Consider the following 23,279-nt stretch of genomic DNA (forward strand, 5'->3'; position numbering starts at 1 on the left):
CTGACCATACACTCACACAACTTCCGAATCTTCAAACGAGCAACATCTCTTTGTTTTATTGGACTGGATTTGTCAGATTCAAATAAGTAAAATGCCACAAACAATTTTTTTTGTGATTATCACTATGTCTAGAGAACATGTACATATTCTGTTTTTGTGGAATACATTCATCAAATTTGATTTTGAGCACCTTATGTCTTTGTTGCAATATGGAAATAAAACACAAATAGAAATATAATGTCTTTGATAATTCCCTATAACTAAATTCTAAATGTGTCCTCTGTTAAGATTTTTTAATTATGACCAGAATTGAATAAATGAATAGATTATTTCTGATAGCAGTATGTGAAATTATATCAATATTTTAAACTCTACTTGTATCTTATCAGTTAATTAGTTACACAAATACATTTAACTCTTCTCTGGTTTTGGCAGAAACAGTTCTTTCTGAAATGTGTTGGGACTCTTGGATGTATCCCTTTCAGTATGATAATTAGCCTATTATCATTAGCCAGACAGCATTGGGTGACTTGTTGAACTGGTTTATCTGTGCGTGGGTGTAGGTATTCCTTTTATTATGATAATAAGCAGTATTGTATGACTTGTTGCATTGGTTTACCTACATGTAAGGGTGTAGGTATTCCTTTAATTATGATAATAGGCTGCAGGATGGGATAATAATAATAAATTGTATTTTTTTATAGCGCTTTTCTCGAACCCAAAGACGCTTTACATTTGGGGGGAATGCCAAAAAGGAGAAAGTGAGTTTGAGATGGAATCAGAGGACAGTGACACTGCTATGAGTAAAGAAGAGGCAGATGACCCAATGACGGCCCAGTCAGTGATTATGTGGACATCGAGCCCAAACCAAATAAACAAACCAAGCCCTGTTACAGATATCGCTGGCTGGGAAAATATTTTATCAGTCAATACTGATTTTTCTGGTCCAGATTTTGGGACTACCATTGCATTACTATTTAATAAATGGCTATTCATAACAAATATGACTGATGTGTGATTATTATTCATGCTGTATACTGATATAGGGCTAAGTAAGCAATAAATCCTGCAAATTAGCCCTTAGTTATTCAATATATTTATTCAGACAATGTGAGTAGAATTCTGATCCCACCAAAGGCCAACGTTGCAATATGTAAACAATTTGAAAACTCTTTCATTTCTGCTCCAGAGGCTCCCTACAACATCTGAAAGGTAAACAAAAAAAGCTTTACATAGTTAGAACATTTTGATGCTAATACACTACTTTTTAACTTTTTATATTTTGATATTTAAAATGTTCATTCCTGTTTTGTAAATTTAAATATTAGATCCATCACAAGGGTGATATCCCACAAGTGGTTGAGGAAGTTTTCTCAATTCCATTGGGCCCCGTAGAGCCTGAATACGACCCTTTCTATTATCTTGTTGGTTTGAAAAGGCTGCATTACTTACAAGGCATTGCTGGAAACTGACCTAACTTGATTACCCACCTGTTCCTGTGCATGCATTTGACTGGGCCCCCAACAGGCCCCGTCAATAGTTGAATCCTGCCAAAGTATACTCGATAATGTAAGCCCTTATTAATGTGTGTAAATGATATGGATCCTTTACAAAGATAATAAATAATGATGGTGATAAATAAATAAAATATCAGTTTTTTAAGGTCTCCGTACAGTAAATGACAATGTAAATACATCATTACCAGTAAACATCTTGAATACATTTACTTGAGTGAAAGTATGTCAATATTATCATAAATATGTACATTTTATTAAGCAGCAAAATGGGCTCTTTTCCTGTTGTATGATTGTATATTATATTATAGGATCATTTTTACTGTTACTAAAGGATACAATATATTTGAATGTGGCACCTGGTCAAGGTGGAGCCACATGGATTGTATATATCAAAACAGTGAATTGATATGCTTAATATTTTCAGAGAAAAAGATAAAACAAATGTTGAAAAAAATGCCTTTGAAATGTAGCGGGTCAGAGTATTTAAATATTCAAAGAGTTTAAAGAGCATATTGTGTTTACTTTCAGGTACATATATTGTGTGCCTCTAACTGTTCAAAAAGCTCTTTATTTTTCACTCTCTGTCTGAAACCAGAGTCCATTCTGCTCTGATTGGTTAGCTGGCCAGCTCTGTTGGGATTCGTGAACTGCTCAGAGATGTCCCGCCTCTTAGCCAATAATGTACTAGTAAAGTGGAAGTGTGTGGGAGAGAAACTCCCTCTGGAGGGATTTTAGCCTTTTCGGGCCATTTACTGTACATGCACTAAAAGCTATATAACACACTACAGGAAAGGGAAACTCCAAAAAGTATAGGGCCCCTTTAAGTACAAGTACCCTTTGCAATGTACATTCCACACAATGATGTTCGGACACAGTAAACCTTTCAAAACACTTTATTTTCATTTTCTATGCCTCCCAAAATGAGAAGCTCACAAACAACATTTCCTTGGTGAGTTTAAACAAGGCAGTGACACGTGTAGCTCACTGTATGTGTACCATTACATGAACATTGCCTTACCTGCACCAGTCTAAAAAACACTGAGATGGATCAGATCAGACCTCTACATGTAAAAACATTTGTATGAGCTGGCTCTCTAAAACACAACAGCATACAACAGCGTTAAATATAGACATTTCCTTCATTCACATAGAAAGAAATGTTAAAAAAAAACGACCATGAGCTCAAGGACAGGAACAAATATGTTGACCTATCTTAAATATTAACCCTTCATTTAATACTCAAACCATAATATAAATTAAAACAGGCCATAATATCTCATGCTTTATTTACATTCAGAGATGAGGCGTTCATGGGCAGAAATTAATGTTTTTTAAAGGACAGCTGCAGGCATGCACTGCTGCTGTAACAGAGGTACTGTACCGCGGTGAACAAACTTCATCAGGGTGACTTTCACTAGAGCATCACACAGCCGTCACCAGGGGAACCAGCCATCTCCATGCTAACCAGCGCCATGGAGATCCTGCAGCTGCTCTTTGATGTAAGTGAGCAGTGATAACACATGGCAGGAGGAGAGGGGGGGGGGGGAGTGTGGGGGGGGGGGGGGACCTTGGAGAGTTGTCAAGGTGGAGGCTCCTTTCATACTCCATCCATCCTCACTGTATAGTCTACTGCCTGACCCCAGAATAGAACCATCTGTACCAGATCTATTTTTGCATCTTCTTGTTACTCTTATTACCTATTGGATAAATAATATAGTTTCACTACAATGTATGCCTTTGAGATGTTTACATTCAGGTATTTTTGTTGTTGAATGATCTCAAATCTTAATCTTCTTAACATTTTAAGAACAGTCTTCAGTCTGTGATTTATTTGTCTTGTTGACTAAGTAGACACTACAGGCACAATTTGATGCCTTTGAAAGTAGTGGAAATAAAGAATTCAAAATATACATTAAGCTATTTATGTTTTATTTAAAATTTGAATAAAACATTTCAAAAGACTTGTCTTGTCTTAATGTAAGTAATCCTGGTTATTTTTACTGAATGTACCTTTTTCTCCTGTAGTGTCTCCCCTAATCGGCTGGATATTTTTGCAATTATTAGTTTAGTTTGTGAAAATAAAAGTAAAAAAATGCAACTTCGGACAGTCTAAACTGACATCATCTTTTAACAAACACACAGCAAATCTTTACCATTGAGAAGCCAGAACCAGAAGATGTTTGACATTATGTGCTTATGTACTGTAGATGGTGTGATCTCGAGTGAAATGTGAGAAGTACCTTTAAAAGCTTGAAATATTGGAATGCATGTGATGTAACTGAATGAATCAATTCCCCTCAGAACACCATGAATGGCACTCAACATGAGTCCGACTGCTCTTCCACAGATTGGCCACATTATAAACAGCAGACGCTATTAATAAACACAAAGCTGTAATGGCGCGTTACATAACTGGTGAAAGGTACAAGATGTCAGCTATGACACATACACCTTTTTTTAAACCATCGAATATAAAGTGAGATCAGTGAGATGATTGAGGCGAAGGAAAGAGAACAAAAGCAAAGAACAAAATGTAGATGAGAATACAAAGCGAGAAACAAGACAAAGCGAGAACCGAAAGGAATTGAAATTACGGCTTTTGTCGATCCTGCTATATCGCAATACCCTCACTGTCCCCTGCTATATCGCAATACCCTCACTGTCCCATAAGACGAAGAAAAGAAGAAGAAACTTATAATGAAGTTGCAATAACTGAGAAATGTTTGGCATTTTTCATGAAAAATGACACGGATGAAAAGAGTTGCCGATTAACTCCCTGTCATGTAACTAATGATTTCAGCGCTCAAACTGCAGGCAAACACTTGGCTAGGCTTAGAATATTAGATCATGAAAAACGAATTCACATTCAAAGATAACAACATGGGAACTGATGCCGGATGAAAGAAGCAACAAACAGGCTCCAGCATGCTCACGCTAACATCCACAGCGAGACACACTCAAACACTCACTGACTCTACAGTCAATACAAACAGGTGTTGTGTCATTTAGCCCTGCAATACCCAACCCCACCCATCAGGTGAGTGGGATTATATCATGCATATTCACTGCAGGTGCAGCAGGTGTGTTTATGGCTGAAAAAAACGTGAACAGCTCCCCATGCTGGTCGGATGACGGCACTGCAGCTGCTCAAGGTGTCGTTCTAAAGCCTGAGTAGAAAATGGCTATGAGGCGTTTATGGCTACCGAAAACACCATAGGCTGCCAACACCCTACTAAATGAAGAGTTCCTTTCTTTTTTTTACATTCTCTACCTTTTCATGCATTTCTTACCCTGACCCCTTTAAAATCATGCTATTAAGTCATAGCCAACCATGCGCTTTCTTTGGATTACTGCAGTGCCATCTGAAATCCATACGTGAATTTCTCTTTTTTTTCTTCTTCATGTAATCCCGTCACAAACACCATTTCGATCATTTACTAATCTTTGATAGGTACATAGGCGTCACTGAAATACTCATATTGTGCTGAATTATTACCACCATGTAAGAAAAAAAAAACAACAACATATGATTATCGTGTAGCGCTTTCAGGACTTACAAGAAACGTGAAGTGCGGCCCACCTAACGCATCTTCGCAATAGTGTGTGTGAATATATTGTAAATATACCTTCATATATCCTACAATATAAGCTGCTATATATACAACACATCCTGGATGTTTTACAAAGAGCATGGATAACATATTTTTCCTTTAACATTTTCAATATCATATTTCATCATACACTTGACATACACAGGAGGAATAGGTTCAACAACAACAAACGACTGTAAAATACTGTAAAAATACTGAAAAAACAAGAACATTCAGGGTCTGCCTGGTGAGTGTGAAAATAGGCTATTATAAATGAGAGGCTATTACGGAGATAACACATGTCGGGTATGAAGAAAAAAGGACTTAAATGACCCCAGAGAACAACTTTTGCTGCTCTCAGTTTTTGCCCTTGAAGTAGTAAAAGGCTTAAAAGAAGCAGTGCTGGATGCAGGCATGCGGATCACTGGGGAAAACAACATTCGGCCAAGAAATAGAAAGAGAACAGAAGCACACCACGGGACAGAAGCCAAAGCAACTGGGAAAGAGATCTCCTGTTCAAGTAGAGCAAAAGAAAAAAGACCTAGATGAGATGCAGTTGCTGCATATCAGGAGTGAAGTTCTACTGACATCTATTTAGCCGTCAGTGCTGAGAGAAAGCGGAGCTGCACTGTCTAATCGCCCTCATCACTCCATCGCTATGTGTTGTGCACAGTGTGTAGATCCACCTTCAGTGAAATAGAAGCTAAAAGCTGTAATGTCCGGCCTGTGTGCGGAATGTGAACACACCGTGGTGATGTGGCAGAAAACAAGGAGCCGGAATGTAAATTGCTCCATAAGACCTGGTGATGTGTTCAGGTCCAGTGACTGTTACAGCGCTCCGGTCAGAGCGGCTGCAGCAGTACAACTGAAAACAAGTCGTCTTAAAATGTGATGTTTTAATAGTTTGGTCCCAAAACTGAGTGAAAAGTCAAGAGAAAAGGTGGGAGAACGTGGCTGGAGAGGTGAAAGAAGAAAAGAGGAGAAAAGGAAAGAAGCTGGATGTACGTCCCTGTGTGTTCCATATGAGCACTTCTCCTCCCGCTCAGTCTGCGCTGCTCCCAAAGACACATCGTCTCTGCAGATGTGTGACCTCCCACCTCCTGCACCCACACCCCTGCTGGTGCTCCTCTTCCAGTCACAGGATCTGCACCTCCTCAGTCCCACGAGAAGATTGGGGTGCCGGGTAGGGCGTCATGGTTTTGGGGGAAGGGAGTGGGGTAGAGACCCTCCCTCCTGCTCCCCCTTCAAGCAGAGCTCCAAACCCTCCTGGATCTCAAATAAAAACCTATGCAGGGAGACGGCCTGGCAGTGCAACGCTGTGCCGCTCCCGGCGCCCTCCCCGCCTCACTTCTTGACGGCCTGCCGGTAGCTGTGTCTCTGGCCGTCCTGCCGCAGCTTGTCGCTGCAGCCGCTGGCCCGGCTGCTGTTGCCCCCGTCCCGGGCGCTGCTGGTCTTGCTCACCTGGCTGGCCTGGCTGCTGTCCTGCAGCGTGGGGCTGGAGTGGGCCCTCTGCAGACTGTTGTCCTCCAGCAGCTGGGACTCGAACAGAGACAGGTCCTCCTCGCCGCTCCGGATCTTAGCTCGCAGCAGCATGACGTACGTCCCGTACCGGGTTTTCTGATAAAGGCGAGATAGAACTGGTGAGTACGGTGAAACATTTAAACTTAAATATAGCACCATTAAACTTCCCCAGTTGAAGACTTAGAGCAACATCATCATTCTAGTATTAATAGGTATCTGATATTTAAAGCATTACTAATATTTAGTAAACATGATACATGTCTTTGTTTGTTAACAGTAAAATAAAAATGTATTAAAGTTTGTGAGTTTATCATTAATTAATTAATTATGGTTATAATAGGTGTTACTGACATGTTATGTTTATTAAATATCTCTTTGGATCACTCTCTCTGATAAATACAGTAACAATAAAATACTGTCAACAGCTATTGGAAAAATACATTTTCTCCATGTTGTTAGGAATAGAAACTGATACAAATCAGGCTACGAACAATATGAAGAAACCTTTCAGTTAAAACATCCAGAACACAGATTAATATAAAGTTGGTCACCATAAGAATAAAGAAATGCATAATAAGTTGGTGTATGCAAGTTCCACTGAAGTAGAGATGTAATTTCTCAGAGTATTCCAAAATCTTTAGAAGATACAAACAGTATTTCATACATTTTGCAAGTCTCTAGAAAGGAAAAGGGTAATGGATTTAACTAATACATTTATACACGAAACTCCCCCAGTTGTTTACTGGTATTGTATTACAACTTTGATTAAATTGTTTAAATATGCAAATGAGTCATTATCTAAGGCTAACTTTTGGTGTGGAATTCTGCAGTCACTAATAGACATATGCAGTCAAATAAACCCAAAGCTGTGGGTTGGATGTTTTCTTTCCACTGCTATAAAGCAAAATAGCCAAACAAAATTGACCAGTGAAGATTGGACAGCTGAGAGGGCTGCAGTGATGTAATGATGATTTAACGTTTCACTGCATTTCCCATTTCTTTCTTTTATCTGTGTGCAGCTTACCTCAAACTCCAGGTACTCATCCCGCTGCCGGTACTCTTCCAGCTCGCGCCCTTTGACCTTGCGGTCGGGGGGGTAGGAGCGCAGCTCAGTCAGCTCAGTTGACAGGGCTCTGAAGCGGTTTTCATGAGATCTGACCTGCTCCTCCTGTAAGAACAAGGTCAACACATGAGGGGAGGGGAAGCAAGGAGTACACACCTGCCTCCTTTCAGTTACAGTGTTTGAATGTTCTGAACTGAAATACCATCCTGTTTGTCAGGGTATTGGTGCAACTGAGAAATTAAAAACAAATATCCCGTTCAAACAAGATGAGAAGAATAGAATAACAAGACAAAGAACAATGTCTTGTTATGACAAAGTGTTCTGAGAAGCTTTTCACTTTCCCGTCACAACAGATCGACTCGAGTGAAAAGCCTGCACTCATAAACCACCAGTGACCAGCAGTGATTTATTACATCAGTGTTATGTGGAGCGTTTAGTCATGAAAATATAATTCTAATTACTCAGCCATCAAGTTATGAAAAATGATGTGTCCAATCCTTTTGAAAAGGACTTTTTGAAAGATTTGTATCGCCTTGTTTTGATGAATTTCACAGGAGCCTGGACTTGCCTCTGACCAGGTACAGCCAGTGGTGGAATGTAATTAAGGACATCAACTCATTTGTGATAGTTTTGTTTGTGATAAATGTAATTTAAGAGATACGTATTTGTTTCCCACCTTTTTTAATTACACCAAACTCTTACTGTCTGAAATTGGTAAAAGTTTGTTTGAAATCTTTCACTATCTGATTACATTTTTGGTAAACAATATTAGAAAAGTAAACATTTATGAGATGCCAGCTTTTGTACTTTGCAGATTACAGTATTCAGTGTTACAGACATACATTTGCAGTAGTGGAAAAGTACATTTACTAAAGTACTGTACTGAAGCACCATTTAAGGTACTTTTTCCACTATATTTATTTGATAACTTTAGTGACTTAAACAATTAAGCTGTTTGCATACAAATCCAATTATTCTATTCTCACTGTTTCCAGAATTCTAACAAACTAAGCAGTAATCGATTAATGGAGAAAATAATAGGCAGAATAATCCATAATTGAAATGATAATTTGTTGAAATTGAGCTCAACTCTTTCAACTACATCGGTGAAATATTGCTTTAATAGTAAAGCATGAGGAATAATAATGTAGTTTTATAATATGATTTCTTTCACAGGGGACCTTAAAGGTAGGGTAGGTAAGAATGGAGAAACCAGCTCGAGTGTGCTAGAATTTGAAAGTCCACAACCGAAAAAAATCTGCCCCTTCCTTCAGACTTCCTTACAGAGCCCCTCCTCCAACACACACGCGCACATGACCAATGAGGGCACGAGATAAGTTTGTGCACAGATGGAAGGCTGACAGGCAGGTAGGCCTTACTGTTACAAAGACTTGTTAGTATCGGTCTTTCAGGTAAGGCTGTCTGTTGGTTCAAGAATTATCTTTCATGCAGATCACAGTGTGTGCGGGCAGAAGGCTTAACTTCAACATCTCTTCCGGTATCCAAGGGTGTGCCACAGGGATCTGTTTTAGGACCATTGTTATTTATTATTTACATTAACAGTCTTAATAACAATGTTTTGAATGCAAATTTGCATTTTTATGCTGATGATACAGTTATTTATTGTTCTGCGTCCACCCCGAAGCAGGCTCTTTGTCAGCTCCAGAATGCTTTTAACATTGTACAATCCAACATGTGTGATTTGAAACTTGTTTTAAATGCTGCCAAGACAAACCTAATGATGTTCTCGAAAGCAAAAGCCAAGGTCTTGAACCTTCCTCCTATCACCACCTTGCAGGGGACGGAGGTTGAATCTGTGTTGCAGTATAAGTATCTTGGAATTATAATTGACAATTCGCTCTCTTTTAAACCACACATTGTGGAACTCTTGAAAAAATTAAGAATAAAATTAGGTTTTTTCTTTAGAAACAAGTCTTGTTTTTCCTATGAGGCCAAAAAGAGACTAGTGTCTGCAACCTTTCTGTCTGTGCTGGATTATGGAGATGTGGTTTATATGAATGCATCTTCTCAGTGCCTTCACTCGCTGGACACCGTCTACCACGGTGCACTGAGATTCATTACAAACCTCAGATCCTTGACGCACCACTGCAATCTATACACTCGTTTTGGATGGTCTTCCCTGACCACGCGTAGACTGAAACATTGGCACATCCTTATATATAAGGCTATTCTTGGTGCTCTTCCCCCTTATCTAAGGATGTACATAAATAAAAAATGCACTGGATCCTATCGGCTTCGCTCAGAGAACTTTTTCCTTTTAACTGTACCAAAGGTCCGTACTGAACTTGGGAAAAGGGCGTTCAGTTACGCTGCCCCTCAAGCTTGGAACCTGCTTCAAACTGAGCTGAAACTCAGAGAGCTGGTCTCATTAGAAACACTCAAAGCAACTTTAACGGACCTCGAAGCAGGCCGCTGTGTCTGTAAATGCTTTGGCTAAACTTGGTGTATGACTGTGTTGTGATTGTGTGTTTTTTTAATTGTTTGTAACTCTAAAACTGTCTGAAACTGTGCTGTTACCATTCTTGGGCCAGGACTCTCTTGAAAAAGAGATTTTTAATCTCAATGAAACCTATCCTGGTTAAGTAAAGGAAGAGAGAGAGAGAGAACATCCAGTTATTTGACCCGGACCGGGGCAGATAACTGGACGTGCTTTTTACAGCGCTACGGCTTCCACAGATGAAATATTTGTATATATTTATTTTCAAAGCATTTAATGTATTCATTGCTATCGGGATGTTAAGAGCATTCCATAGAATATAACAAATACTGTTTCTGAAGTGAATTACCTACCCTACCTTTAATATACTTCAAATAATTAAAGTACATTTTTCTTATTCCACTAACAAACCACCATTTTCAATGCAGGACTTTCATTGTCATCTGTTAAAGGGTATCTTTTCAAATTGGTGTAAATCCTGTAACCTAGCCAATGAACTGAACACTTTCTCATTCACTGTAGAAAGCAGTTCACATTTTAGGGGTCCTATAATGCTCTTTTCGAGGGGGGATGGGGGTGGGGGGAAAACTCGCTCTTGAGGGAACTGTGGCATTTTAGTCTTTGCAGACCATTTACATGATGAAAAAAACCTTTATAACACACAACAAGAAAGGGAAAAAGCACAATAGGGCCCCTTTGGGATACCTCCGACAGCTTCGACATGGTCCCAGGCAGCAGCGGCCGGCTGAACTTCTTCTGGGAGCCGATGGCTGCTGGGAAAGGAGGAGCTGAGAACATGGTGGCCACCGTGTTGATCCTTGTGATCCAAGACTGCATCTGCTCCGCGTTCCTGTGATGTATAACACGCATAGAGTGCAATTAGAAACAGATCTGAAACAGTAGGTACAACACACACTTATCAGCCCTCTCCATGCCCACATCAGCACATGGCCAGCTTACAGCATCAAAGGGATAATTATCGGAGAACGCAGCCTTGCTGTTGACAAAGAAATTATTTTGGAGCCAATTAATGCATGAGAGAAGTTCCTGTTTTACACGAAGAGACCCATTAGGGGCCCATGAGAAATGTCAGATTGGCTTAGACAGCCTTGCTTTAATTCCCCAGGGAGCGATGAGGATGGAGAGAGATGGAGAGACAGAAAGAGGAGAGGGAGACACAGAGAGGGGTACAGTATCTGGGACAAATGCAAGCTGCAACTGGAGCACAGAGCCTCCAGGGGGGCTGAAACATGTGGCCAGTCATGTGCCACTTGCTGATCAAACACACACATGCACACCTCCACCTTAATATACATGTATGTATACAGTCCGTTCTGTGCATGTTTCATTGATCCGTGAGCTCTCTGGGTGTGTTCTGCTGAACACCATGTGCACAGCTGGCTCTGCATGCTGTTAGCTGAGGTTGGGTGCTCAGCTTCATTAGACAGTTACGCTACAGAGCTAAAAGTATGGGGACAGCGTATGTCTCTGCAGCTTAATCTTCAGGTTTCCAACGGATGCTTTAACCTGCTGCAGGGATTCGCTCACACTCAGCCACAAGAGCATTAGTAAGCTTCAACACTGATCATCAGGTCTGCCTAATAATCTAACTCCAAATGTAGATGGGGTTAAGGTCAAAAACTCAATGTGCATTAGTGCAGACCTGTCAAAACTGCTTGGGATCACCACTTATTTTTGGTCTATCGTGATATTGTCGCAATGAGGACTTATACCAAATAGCGGCCACAAAGCTAAAAGATCATTATTGTCTTCAAGTGTGTTTGCATGCATAAAACAATTTGGTTGCTAGCTGATTTTGTGTTAAACAAAAACATCTAAATAAGGGCTTTTTTTCCTTCAACAAAAAGGCTGATTTTGCAAGTTATCTTCCGCCACCTTAATGATTCAATATTTTACCACAGAACATTTGAGTACTTGTTAAATAATGAGAGAGAAAGTGCTACTCTGGGATGGGGGAGGAATCTGATTATTTATGAGCTGCATCTATATTCATATTTATAGAAAAGTGGTTACTTGATGTTATCTATCAACCCCCTTTTTGGTTGCAATCATCTATTGCATGTATTCATCTTGGATCATATCTGTAAGAGTGACAGGTGTTTTACTTGTTTTTATATTATTTGTATTCGTATTTTATTCTTGTTTGTTATTTTGTTTCATTTTTATTTTTTATTTGCTTTCTTGACTAAGTAAATTTCACCTTTGAGTGATCAAGAAAAGGTCTTAGGTCCTGTGTAACTTAAGTGCATATAAACCCATTAATTTTATGCTGTAGATTTAAAATGTTTGCACATTTGCACCAAGGGGGCAAAAAAACAACCTTGAAAGATATCTGTAGAACCAAAGGTACACAAACTTATCCACATACTTTTGACCACACACTGCCGTTTTGACAGAAAAATTAAAATGGCTCATGCACGCTTGCATAGTCAAGATGAGACACAGGTCAATGTATGCAGGGTATGATTAAGGTTTAGCTCTGGTTTTAATGTTATGGTCTGCTGCAGATGCTGTGCAGCTGTCCGTGCACACGCTCCACAGTAGTGTCTACACATTATGTCAGCTCAGTGAGGAACACAGAGCAGGACTCACGGGGCCTGGAAGAGATACACCCTCCAGTCTGCGGTGCGCAGGTAGAAGACGTTGGGCCTCTTGCTGTAGTCTGAAGCCTTCATGGCCAGAGAGTGGTGGATGGACACGGCGTTCTTCAGGTCCTCCTCTGATAGCTGTTTGTCAGGCCTGTACTCCCCCTGGCACGGCAGTAATGAATAAGAAATTAATGCTATGATTAACGCCAAGGGGTCTCAGCACTTATTAAAGTGGGAGTGCTGACAAAGAAGAGATTTTATTGGACGAGCAGCAGGAGAGTTTCATGTGAACATACAGTGCTTTGAAAGTATCCCTTGTGAAAACAAAGGATCAATTCTCTCATCTAAACGTACCTGCTGCTGGACTACACTCTTAGATATAAAGGTTCTAACTAGAACAAAAGGGGGTTCTTCAGCTTGTTACCAAGGGGGGACCTGTTTTTGGTTCTTGGTAGAACCTTTTATATAGGCTGAGGCTCCAACCTAAAACCCAACCTAAAAGGGTTCTACCAAGAACAAAAGAGGGTTTTACCTAGAACTCAACATGAAAGTGAACTAACCTAGAACCCTTTCAGAGGGTTTTACCTAGAACCCAACATAAAAAGGGTTCTACCTAGAACGGTAGCTGTTGTGTTGGCAGAGGTTGCCCCACATGAAGCCAGGACAATGTGTCACGGCCCTTTTTAAACATGTAAAAAGGATATTGGCTGTGACTCCATCGGACATACTGCTTGATATAAAGCATTCTGCAGAATGTGTATGAAAGTAACCCGACACAAAAGAACATTCTGGAAAGTAAAGTAAAAACACTCACAAGTAATACAATTGTTTCTAATACAGACTTTTTCTGGCAGACTAAAAAAAACAAATAAATAACTAAATAAATACCAAAGTAAAATATACTCTGTAATAATGTGAGTTACTTACTTTTTGCAGATAGAGAATAAGCCCTTTGAGGATGATATAGAAGGTCTTCCAACCTCTCTTCCCTCTTGGTGCTGCGAGGAGGAGAAAAAAGTGATAACATCAAAAACACATATATAAAATTGCCTTATATGTTACATTTGTTTTAGTTTTGACCTACTTTCCACTTGATGTATTAGATTAATTAAGTACATGTATGAGCTTGTGTGGATTAACCCTCCAAGTCCAGGAGACAAGGAAATCATTCAATTAGGATTTATTCAAAGATATAAATCGTGAAAGTATGCAGAGAACTAGATACTGCATTCAAAGATGGAGCCTTTTTGCCTTTTGGCTTTAACTATAACTGAACCTTATTTAACTATAACTGAACCTTATTTAACTATAACTGAACCTTATTTAACTATAACTGAACCTTATTTAACTATAACTGAACCTTATTGTGGGGTGGGTAATTCAACTGTATGTCAATGATTTTCTTTCGAGGATTGCGTTTTTTGTTGTTGCAGAAAAAAAGCAGTTAAAAGCTAATGTTTTCAACCCAGATCTGCCTATAATATTCTTAATACTTCAAATATTGAACTGTGGTAACAAACCATACAGTACACGTTCAAAATGATTGGAGAAAAGCTTTTAGTGTAAAATAAGATGTATATAGTCAACCTAGAACACGCTGATTCATCCTTCTTCCTCACAATTTTAATTTTTTTACCCGATACAAACTTTAGCTATGAACTTTTCCTTACATTTTTGTAAAGCACTTTATAACTTCAGATTGAGTCAATAGAAATGTTATCAATAATATCAAATCAGAACAAATTAGGGGGAGATCGTGTGTAGTGGTAAAACCAATAATTACCTTTGAATTTTTTCACTATTTTATAATAATTTAGATTAATCGATTAATAGCTTGGTCTATAAGATGTCAGAAAATAGTGAAAAGTATCCATCCCAATCGCTCAAAATCAAAACGAGTTGTCTTTAAATGTCTTGTTTAGTCAGCTGGAACATTCACTTCCCAATTATATAAAACAAAAAAGCAAGAAAATCTTTATATTTCAGAGGCTGAAAACAGCATGTGTGCCATTTTTGCATAACAGTTGGCAAAATATTGACTGGCGATGGACTATTCGACATACTGACTTAATGTTGCAGCTCTAACCATGTGTGATCAAAGGTTCAATAATAGATACTTGAGGTGAGCTTATTTTGAAACTGTAGGAGGTCAAACGTAAAGAAAAATATCCTTCGTACTTCTCTTGCCGTCAGAGTCTGCGTGCACTTTGCGGACGAGGAAGCCATTCTTGTAGAGCAGCGACCCGGACGGATGCGCCTCCTCTGTCGGGGGCTTCCCACTGCTGCCCTCCGCCTTCAGAGATCTGGAGGCGGTGGAGTCACACAGGCTGTCCCCGAGCTCCGAGAACGACTTCCGCAACTCTTCCTCGTCGCTATGGAGACAAGAAAAAAAAGAGAATGAAAAAAAAAGAAGCAGATCCCATGGTGATCAACACTTATGTGTCATGTCTCATTTGCAATACGAATAAACACATCATCATTCATCCTGTCCATGTGCCTCTCACTCTGTGCTTGTTACAGGACAACAGGTCCAGAGATTTCACACGCTTACTGTACGCGGGGAACTTTTATTTTCATACAGAACACATGAGTAATATCCAACCTCTACGGCTGGTGTGTTGCCAGAGCTTTATAGTTGCACAAGACATTTACAAAGCATCCTGTAAGCTACCTTCAAAGCTTTAACTGTGTGTCTTCCTGCTCCGGTTCTCCTGGGAAGCACTCTCCTTGATCAAAAAAGATCCACAGCTAAGCTAAAGAGTGACACCATCTATCTTGCTCCACCTTTGAGGTGAAAAACAGGGGCATCTTTACCCTGGGGGGGGGGTCGGTCGACTCCTCTCAGAAACACAGGCGCACCACTCTTACTCCTCCACCCTCTTGAAACCTCATAGAGTACTTTAATACTTCATAGCACAGTGATACAACATAACATCTCAGTCTTATCTTATAAGCCAGCCTGGATGACGGCTCTTTAAAATGCGCAGAAAGAATGGAAATGTGATCTACATTTCAGCTCCATCTGCAGAGGAAGACTGTGTGAAATCGAAGTTTTCACAACAACTGAATTGGTGTGAGAATCTTATTTATTTGTGTGAACGGAAATTGTGTTCATATGGAAGACATTTAATAAACACCTCTTAGATACTAGCCTGAGGTATGTCCGTATCAACTTTTAGTACTACACTACTACCTACAATCATTTAAAAAATACATCTGAAAAGTATTTAAAGACACCCTTATGCTTCCTGTGGTGTGTTCCAGGTTGTTGTGCATGTAAATGGTCCGCAAAGGCTAGAATAAAAAGGTGGCTCACGTAATGACATCATTATGTTCATCACACTAAAGCTTCTATTGGCTAGCGCTGCAGCAAATTGTACGTGATAGGGGCGGGACTGTTACTGCTTATTATTGGAACTTTTATGAATTATTTAAACTTTGTTGTTTGCTTTTATCCTTTACTTCTTTAAATCGACTATTGTTTTTTATTTGGGATGGTATCTTTGTAATACATTTTTGGCTACTAACTACTGCATAATGTTCAAACCTTTATCTTAATAGTGTTTTAAAAATGTGTGTAGGTGAAATTTAAAAGATACAATAAATAATACAAATAGACAGCACAGTGTAAAGCACCATATCTGATAGGAATGGGACACAGCTAAATAAATTGGACCAACGTTGTGGTTAACTGTAACATAGTTTCATTTCCATTATTAAAAAAGTATTACAGAAACTGCAGAAAAGATAATTTACCAGCTTCTGTTTTTTATTAAAGAAAGTTTTCAGGCTGTGAGTTGTTGCTTAAGTTTCTGCGCAGATCGCAAATTAGAAACATTCCTTGAGGAGCCATCTCTGTAAATGAGGAGTGTTCATGAGCTGCTGAGTTCCTGTTCACTTGACTGCAGCTTTTTTATTAAACTACTCTGATGTGCGCTGTACTGTAAGTGTTCTTGTGTGTGTGTTTGTGTGTGTCTTTCCAAAAAACATGTATCTTATTTTGGTCTTTTCCATCTCTCTTCTATCCACCAACAATGCATTTAACCATTGTTTGGATGATGAAATACTTTTGTGACGGTGATTTCATTTGGTTAAAAGTAGCATTTCTTTTTTTACCATTTTTGTGTTATAAATAGTTTTCATCACTTTTTTATTACTTTTACCAAATAGTCGTCCATTTTATTTTCATTTGTAGACATTTTTTTAAGTTTAATTGTCATTTTTTATCATTCCCTTTTTTTGTTTCTATTTTAATGTATATTCCAGTTTATTAACCCTTGCTTTATTTCGTGTTTTATCATGGCTCTATTACCCTTTTGTTACCGTTTCAAAAACACCATTTTGTTTATTTATTTAAAAATGTGTGTTTTGTTGTAATGTAAATTCATGTCAACTAGCCCCTTTTTTATTTTGTACATGTTTGATTTTTAATTTTTTTTTTTTTTTTTATTTATTCTTAATTCTATATCTTTTTTTCTTTACCAACTGGTATAATATTTGGTATCTGTTGTTGCTTCTATTATGCCCTTTTCTTTTTTAAATGTGAGCATTTCCCTTCTGTTTTACTTTTTACTTTCTTTAAAATATTGTCTCTATTAATGTCTGTTGCTGAGTATATGAATTGCTTGTATATATATATATTACCGTATTGTATGTTTTGCACTGGAAACAGCCAGACAATACTAAGTGTACACATTACTACAGCAGCGCTAATCCCATTCTGCTCTAAATAACCGCTCACAATACGCTGTATGGATTCTTTGAGTGTTTTTTAAAGGGATTTGTCACATCAGGAGATGATAAATGCTTTGAGCATCAACACTGAACGTCTCTGCCTGGTGAGGTAACATGGCAATTCCACTTGTTACCTCACCAGCCGGCACCCATGTAAAAGTTCAGCCCAAAAATAGAAAGATGGCTGTATGCCGAACCCCCCGAGACCACGCTATGAGTAACCAACAGAACATAACAGCAGTTAACCCTGTGCAGGAGCCAGGGAGAGAAAAGGGAGACGGAGCCAATGAGCATGCAGCCTGTTGCCTGGTAACTGCTGGCCTGCTTCAATACCATTCTACATAGAGGCAAAGTGGAGAGGAGATAGATAGGGGGGAGGAGAGAGATAGAGGAGTGAGGAGACAGAGACAGAAGAGGGGGGAAGACAAAGCTGATCCTTCTTAGATGGCAGAACATTATCCTCACTGATGTGAGTGAGAGGAGGAGGGGAGAGGAAAACAATAACAAAGGAAAGGAAAACAAAAGGTTATGAAAAAAAGGAAAGGAACAGGTAAGAAAAGGAAGGAATACAGAAGATAGCGAGAGGAAACATTTGAAGGAAAGGAGAGGACAGGATAAGACTAATGAACACTGAACTAAGGAAAGGTTGCGGAAAAAAGTAAATAAAGAAAGAAAATAAGGTGACAAAATGAAAAGGAAATAGATCAAATAAATGATAGCAAAGGAAGAGAGAGGATTGGCGGTTTAGAAACATTGGAAAAAAGGAAGGTAATAGTAAAAGGAAAAAGGAAAGGAAAGTACAAAAAAGAGACTAAAGAAAAGGAGATAAAAGGAAAAGGTAGGAAATATTTTTTTTAAAAGATTAGGAGAAAAAGAAAGAAACAGAGGTAACAAAAGAAAGGATAACAACAACAGTGGAAATGAAACTTATCAAAAGAGGGAAATTGATTGGGGGAGGAGAGAAGAGGAAAAGGAAAAACACATAAACAGGTAAGGAAAAAGAAAATGAAATGAAAAGAACAAAAGGAAAAGAAGCAGGGCATGGAGCAGTAGAGAAACAAGGGGAAATAATGACATTCATAGAAAAAAACGGGGAAAAAAAGAAAAGAAAAAGGAATGACCATAAAAGAAAGAGATTAAAAATACAGGCAGGAAAAAAGTAAATTCTAGGAAAATAAATAAAAGAATAGGAAATGCAAGGCAAAATACTAGAAAGAAAATGGAAATAAAACGAATGAAACTGAGAGAAAAGAAAGACAATAAAAAGTCCATTAATGAACATTGATATATATATATGTATATACATATATATGTATATATATATATATATGTGCGGATGGCACACATCTGGCAGGTGAGAGATGGAGGCAGCAGACAATAGTGAGACAGGGGATTAGCAGAATGAAAGGAATAATGGAGCAGAGGGGGTCTCACCTGTCCCTCTCCCATCACTCATTTCACACATTTCAATATCCACGCTGCACTCATCATGTCCTACTGTCAAATTCTACAGAGGAGTACTAGGGTCATGCATAATGGGAAAAAAAAGAGAAGGCAGATATTCCTTTTTGCATCTCAATTTATGTAAATGTATATCCTGGTGACCACATCACAATACAGTAAATGTTTTGTAAACTCAATTAATAAGTGTTTTTTTTAAGGATCCTTATGACAATCATTTTTAGTCTAACAGGCTTTACGGATAATCGGTGAAAAATTAAAATAAAAAAGACTTGATTTACTGTATGCTGCAAGTTTTAATTTGTTCAATATAAATAAGCTGACAAAATACAGTGGGAATGTCTGACTATTTGAGAACCACATTTCTTCTCACCATTCCATAGCAATGGGGCGAAATCAAGCGAGGATCACTAGATCATTTGAGAATAGCTACCTCGGAGAAAAGCTTTGAAAGATTCTCGACTGGTTGACACATTTCTACTGTTGCACGGTTTATACTGTCATATCACCCAACAAAGACAAAACAAAACACCAGCAGAAAGACCAGACAATATAATCAATAAGGACAGAGGATGTGTCATGTGATCAGGATGGATATGCCAGTGTGAAGTGACATGTTTTGAGAAAAAATGGAGACAGAGTCAATATTCCAGATGTCAGTTGGGAGGGAGTTCAAGAGGCGGGGTGCAGAGCGGCTGAAGGCTCTGGACCCCATGGTGGATAAACTGTGACATGTCTCCATGCTTTAATGTTCAAAGAGCTCTTGATGTTTCTCATACTGCCTGTGCTGCAGCACCTCTTTTCACCCTCTGTCTGAAACCAGAGTCCAGTCTGCTCTGATTGGCTAGCTAGATGGCTCTGTTGTGATTGGGCAACCGCATACAGATGTCCCTCCCCTTAGCCTATTACCTATAATGTGTTGCCAATAGAAACACAAGTGTTACATAGTGATGTCACTGAAGTAAACAAAGGACTACAATTGAGGCGTTTCAGGCCGGCAGGGAGAAGATCCCTTTGGAGGGAACATAGAGATTTTAGCCTTTGCAGGCCATTTACATGCACAACAACCTATATAACATACTACAGGAAAGGGATACACCAAAGAGAAAATATAGAGCCCCCATAGGAATAAGTTGAAATAATAAAGAATTACATTCAATACAGTGAAATAAAAATGTCCAGTGTCAAAATGATCAAGATAATGTTCAGGTATCAGGAAACCAGTTGAAATACCCTTACGGGACTCAGGTTGATGTATCAAGAACAAAGTAGAAATATTGAGAATAAACGTCTGACTAAAATTGGATCCTCAATTCTACTGTATTCTAGACATTTTGACTTCATTCTCAACATTTCCACTTTAATCTAGAAATGCAATTCCAATTCCACCATTTACACAAAGTTTCTATCAACAGATCTCCGACTTGTTGCGTTTCTCTTTTAGTGCCCACCACCACCACCTCTCTGTGCTCCTCGCCACCCCTGCTCCTCAATGAGGAAGCTTGTGTGTACTGTATACATCTCTGTCTGTGCGTGCGTGCGTGCGTGCGTGCGTGCGTGCGTGCGTGCGTGTGTGTGTGTGTGTGTGTGTGAGAGAGGAGAACATGTGGGTGCATCCAACTGCACGGTTGAGAGAGTGGCTGTGTCTTTTCTCTGTGGGGGTGTAAAATAACATCCATCGCTGTGTGTTTTGCGTTGTCATACAATACTCTATGCCCACACACACACACACACACACACACACACACACACACACACACACACACACACACACACACACACACACACACACACACACACACACACACCCACACCCACACCCACACCCACACACACACACACACACACACACACACACACACACACACACACACACACACACACACACACCTGTAATAACACAATATTTCAGATTTCACATACAAGTTGTATCCATGTTATTGCAGCAAATGGTTTGTCTTAGTGTCTGAAATCACACCTCAATCAAAGTGTTTTTATTAAGCCTCAATCTGCTAGTACATTAGAAAATCAAAACTACCGCTCTAGACTGTATATAGAATAAAAAGTTTCTATTTGCATTAGAAAAAACTCATACTACAATAATATGTAAAGTACTGTATATATATATACGTGTGTAAATGTAAATATCATGTCATTTTTCTTCTAATTTGTCCCTTTAATTAAGTATTTAAAATGTTTTCTTTCTTTTACTGCCTATTTTATTGTTTATATCCAATACTCATTTGCAACACAGACCTGGAATAGTCTCCCTGATGATATTAGACAAACCCACTTTAAAGTCAAGGATAAAAATGTTCTATTTTGACTGCCAACCCTGCCCTTTAATGGCTTAAAACGTATCTTTTCAAATCCTTGAAATCCACTCTTTTTCTAGTATACTATTCTCATATAAACTAGCAAAATGCATTATGTTTATCGTCTTTCACAGAATTGTTTTTCATCATGCACCAGAATACAGAGGAAAAAGCATTGTGTGAAAACTGTTAAAGTATAACAGAATATAATACGCACTTTGTTTTGCTGTGATTAAAAATCTGCAAATTGCGAACACAACATGAGGACAAACATTCCGAGCAAGACAAACGAAAGCAGCCTCAAAATGGATACACAACAGAAGTGTGTCACAGGGTGTTGTGTTTGCAGTCAACTGAGTTTGCAAGTGAAAAAATGTCCTCTGTCTGTGTGATGAAATATGCATCAACTAAGCAAGGAGGGTGTGAACGTGGTGGCAAAAGTGACACTGTGCTATGCTTCCAAAAAGTGTTTTCAGAGCACGATTTACTCTATTTCAATGATACTGGCATGCTGAAAAAAGAAAAATGTGCATATCTCTGCTGCCAAAGAGGAAAAAAACACTGCTGCGAGCCGAGTCTCTTAATCTGTAATTACTTTTTGTTTGGAGGTGGATTCTCTATTTGCTCGGTGGTGTTTACGCGTCTTAAACAAATGACATATTTTCTATCCCCGCGTGGCCTCTTATGTGGTGGCAGTGTTTAAATAGCTGTCTATATGTCAGCGGAGATGTTTAAACTGGATTGCCTGGCTCTCAGCGGATCTCCTCCTCGATCTGCTCATCTGACCACTTTTTTTCCTGCTGCAGCTATTTTTGGAGAGGTAGTGGGAGGCTGTGGTCACACCTTTGTACAGGATGCAGGTAAAGAGCCATTTAAATCATCCCTCTCTCTCTGTTAGTCATTGTTTTTCTTCTTCCCCTTCACATTCACATGTACTGAAGCCGCACAAACACGTTTCCTGTGTACATTTGTACATGGGCATATCCATCTGGTACCCTGTGTGTGTTTGCTACTGAGAGAACACAGGGAGGAAAGAGCAATGCGGTAGCTATGGAGTGGTATCCATGGTGCCGTAACTATGGCAACAAAGCTTGGAAAGCTAGTGACTTAATTGGCATCTCTGAGGCGCTCTGCAACTGTGATCGAGAATAGCAACCCTTGACACACTAATGTTTCCTTCGCATGCCAGACAACGCTCACGTCATTAATGAAGACGCTAAACGGATTTATCAATATCCCTTATTGTTTCCTGTCATTCAGGACAGTGTGTGTGTGTGTGTGTGTGTGTGTGTGTGTGCGTGTGTGCGTGTGTGTGTGTGTGTGTGTGTGTGTGTGTGTGTGTGTGTGTGTGTGTGTGTGTGTGTGTGTGTGTGTGTGTGTGTGTGTGTGTGTGTGTGTGTGTGTGTGGGTGTATTGAAGGCAGGACACTACAGCCAAACACAGCCTTTTCTCATGCATTATTCATAAATAAAAAAATCCCAAATACACATTTAGATGTTGGATAACTGCACTTTTTTGTATTCGTGTCGTTAAATGTGTCCTAAATTCAGCAAAAGTAAGCACTCATTTGCATAATTTATACTTGAAATACAGAAAATAAATCTCTTAAATAAGTAAACACCTCGGCTGGTTTCACGGTGATATTTATAAGTTCGATTTTTACCCACTTCACCAGTAGTGTCGACTTAAATGTGTGGTTGAGTAAATCATTGTTACAGAGAAGTAGAACAAATTAAGGTGAAAAATATGAACATAAGAAGACTTACAGTGTCCATTGCAGCTTCTGATTCTTGATTGAGTTGTAGAGAGCCTGCAGGGGGGAAACAAGACCATCTTTTAGACAAATATGACAAACAGCAGCAATGTTGAGTGGTTAGATCAAATATTACAGCAGGGTGGGCAAGCCCGGCCTCATTCACTAAATTGTACTCAGGGAAATGTCATCCCCTTTCACGCTTCTCAACTCATTTTATTTTGCCGAACAATCCATCAATCATCCAATCAGCAGACC

At 39.1% G+C, this 23,279-nt stretch overlaps 1 protein-coding gene across 2 annotated transcripts in view; it reads right to left on the minus strand.

Annotated features, from left to right (window-relative positions):
• Positions 1 to 2,394: 2,394 nt before the first annotated feature.
• The window catches only part of LOC307024202 (uncharacterized protein), a 94,008-nt gene continuing 73,123 nt past the window's right edge, over positions 2,395 to 23,279 (minus strand). For both annotated transcript variants that reach the window (XM_079658126.1, XM_079658125.1), the window contains exons 11-17: positions 23,035 to 23,078; positions 14,937 to 15,130; positions 13,686 to 13,756; positions 12,763 to 12,920; positions 10,855 to 10,999; positions 7,653 to 7,796; positions 2,395 to 6,724 (exon numbers count right to left, since the gene is read on the minus strand). In XM_079658126.1, coding sequence (XP_079514252.1) covers positions 6,452 to 6,724; positions 7,653 to 7,796; positions 10,855 to 10,999; positions 12,763 to 12,920; positions 13,686 to 13,756; positions 14,937 to 15,130; positions 23,035 to 23,078 — 1,029 coding nt within the window. In that variant the 3' untranslated portion in view covers positions 2,395 to 6,451. The remainder of the gene's footprint in view (positions 6,725 to 7,652; positions 7,797 to 10,854; positions 11,000 to 12,762; positions 12,921 to 13,685; positions 13,757 to 14,936; positions 15,131 to 23,034; positions 23,079 to 23,279) is intronic.

This window comes from Notothenia rossii (genome assembly GCF_949606895.1).
Source record: "Notothenia rossii genome assembly, chromosome: 11".
NCBI lineage: Eukaryota > Metazoa > Chordata > Actinopteri > Perciformes > Nototheniidae > Notothenia > Notothenia rossii.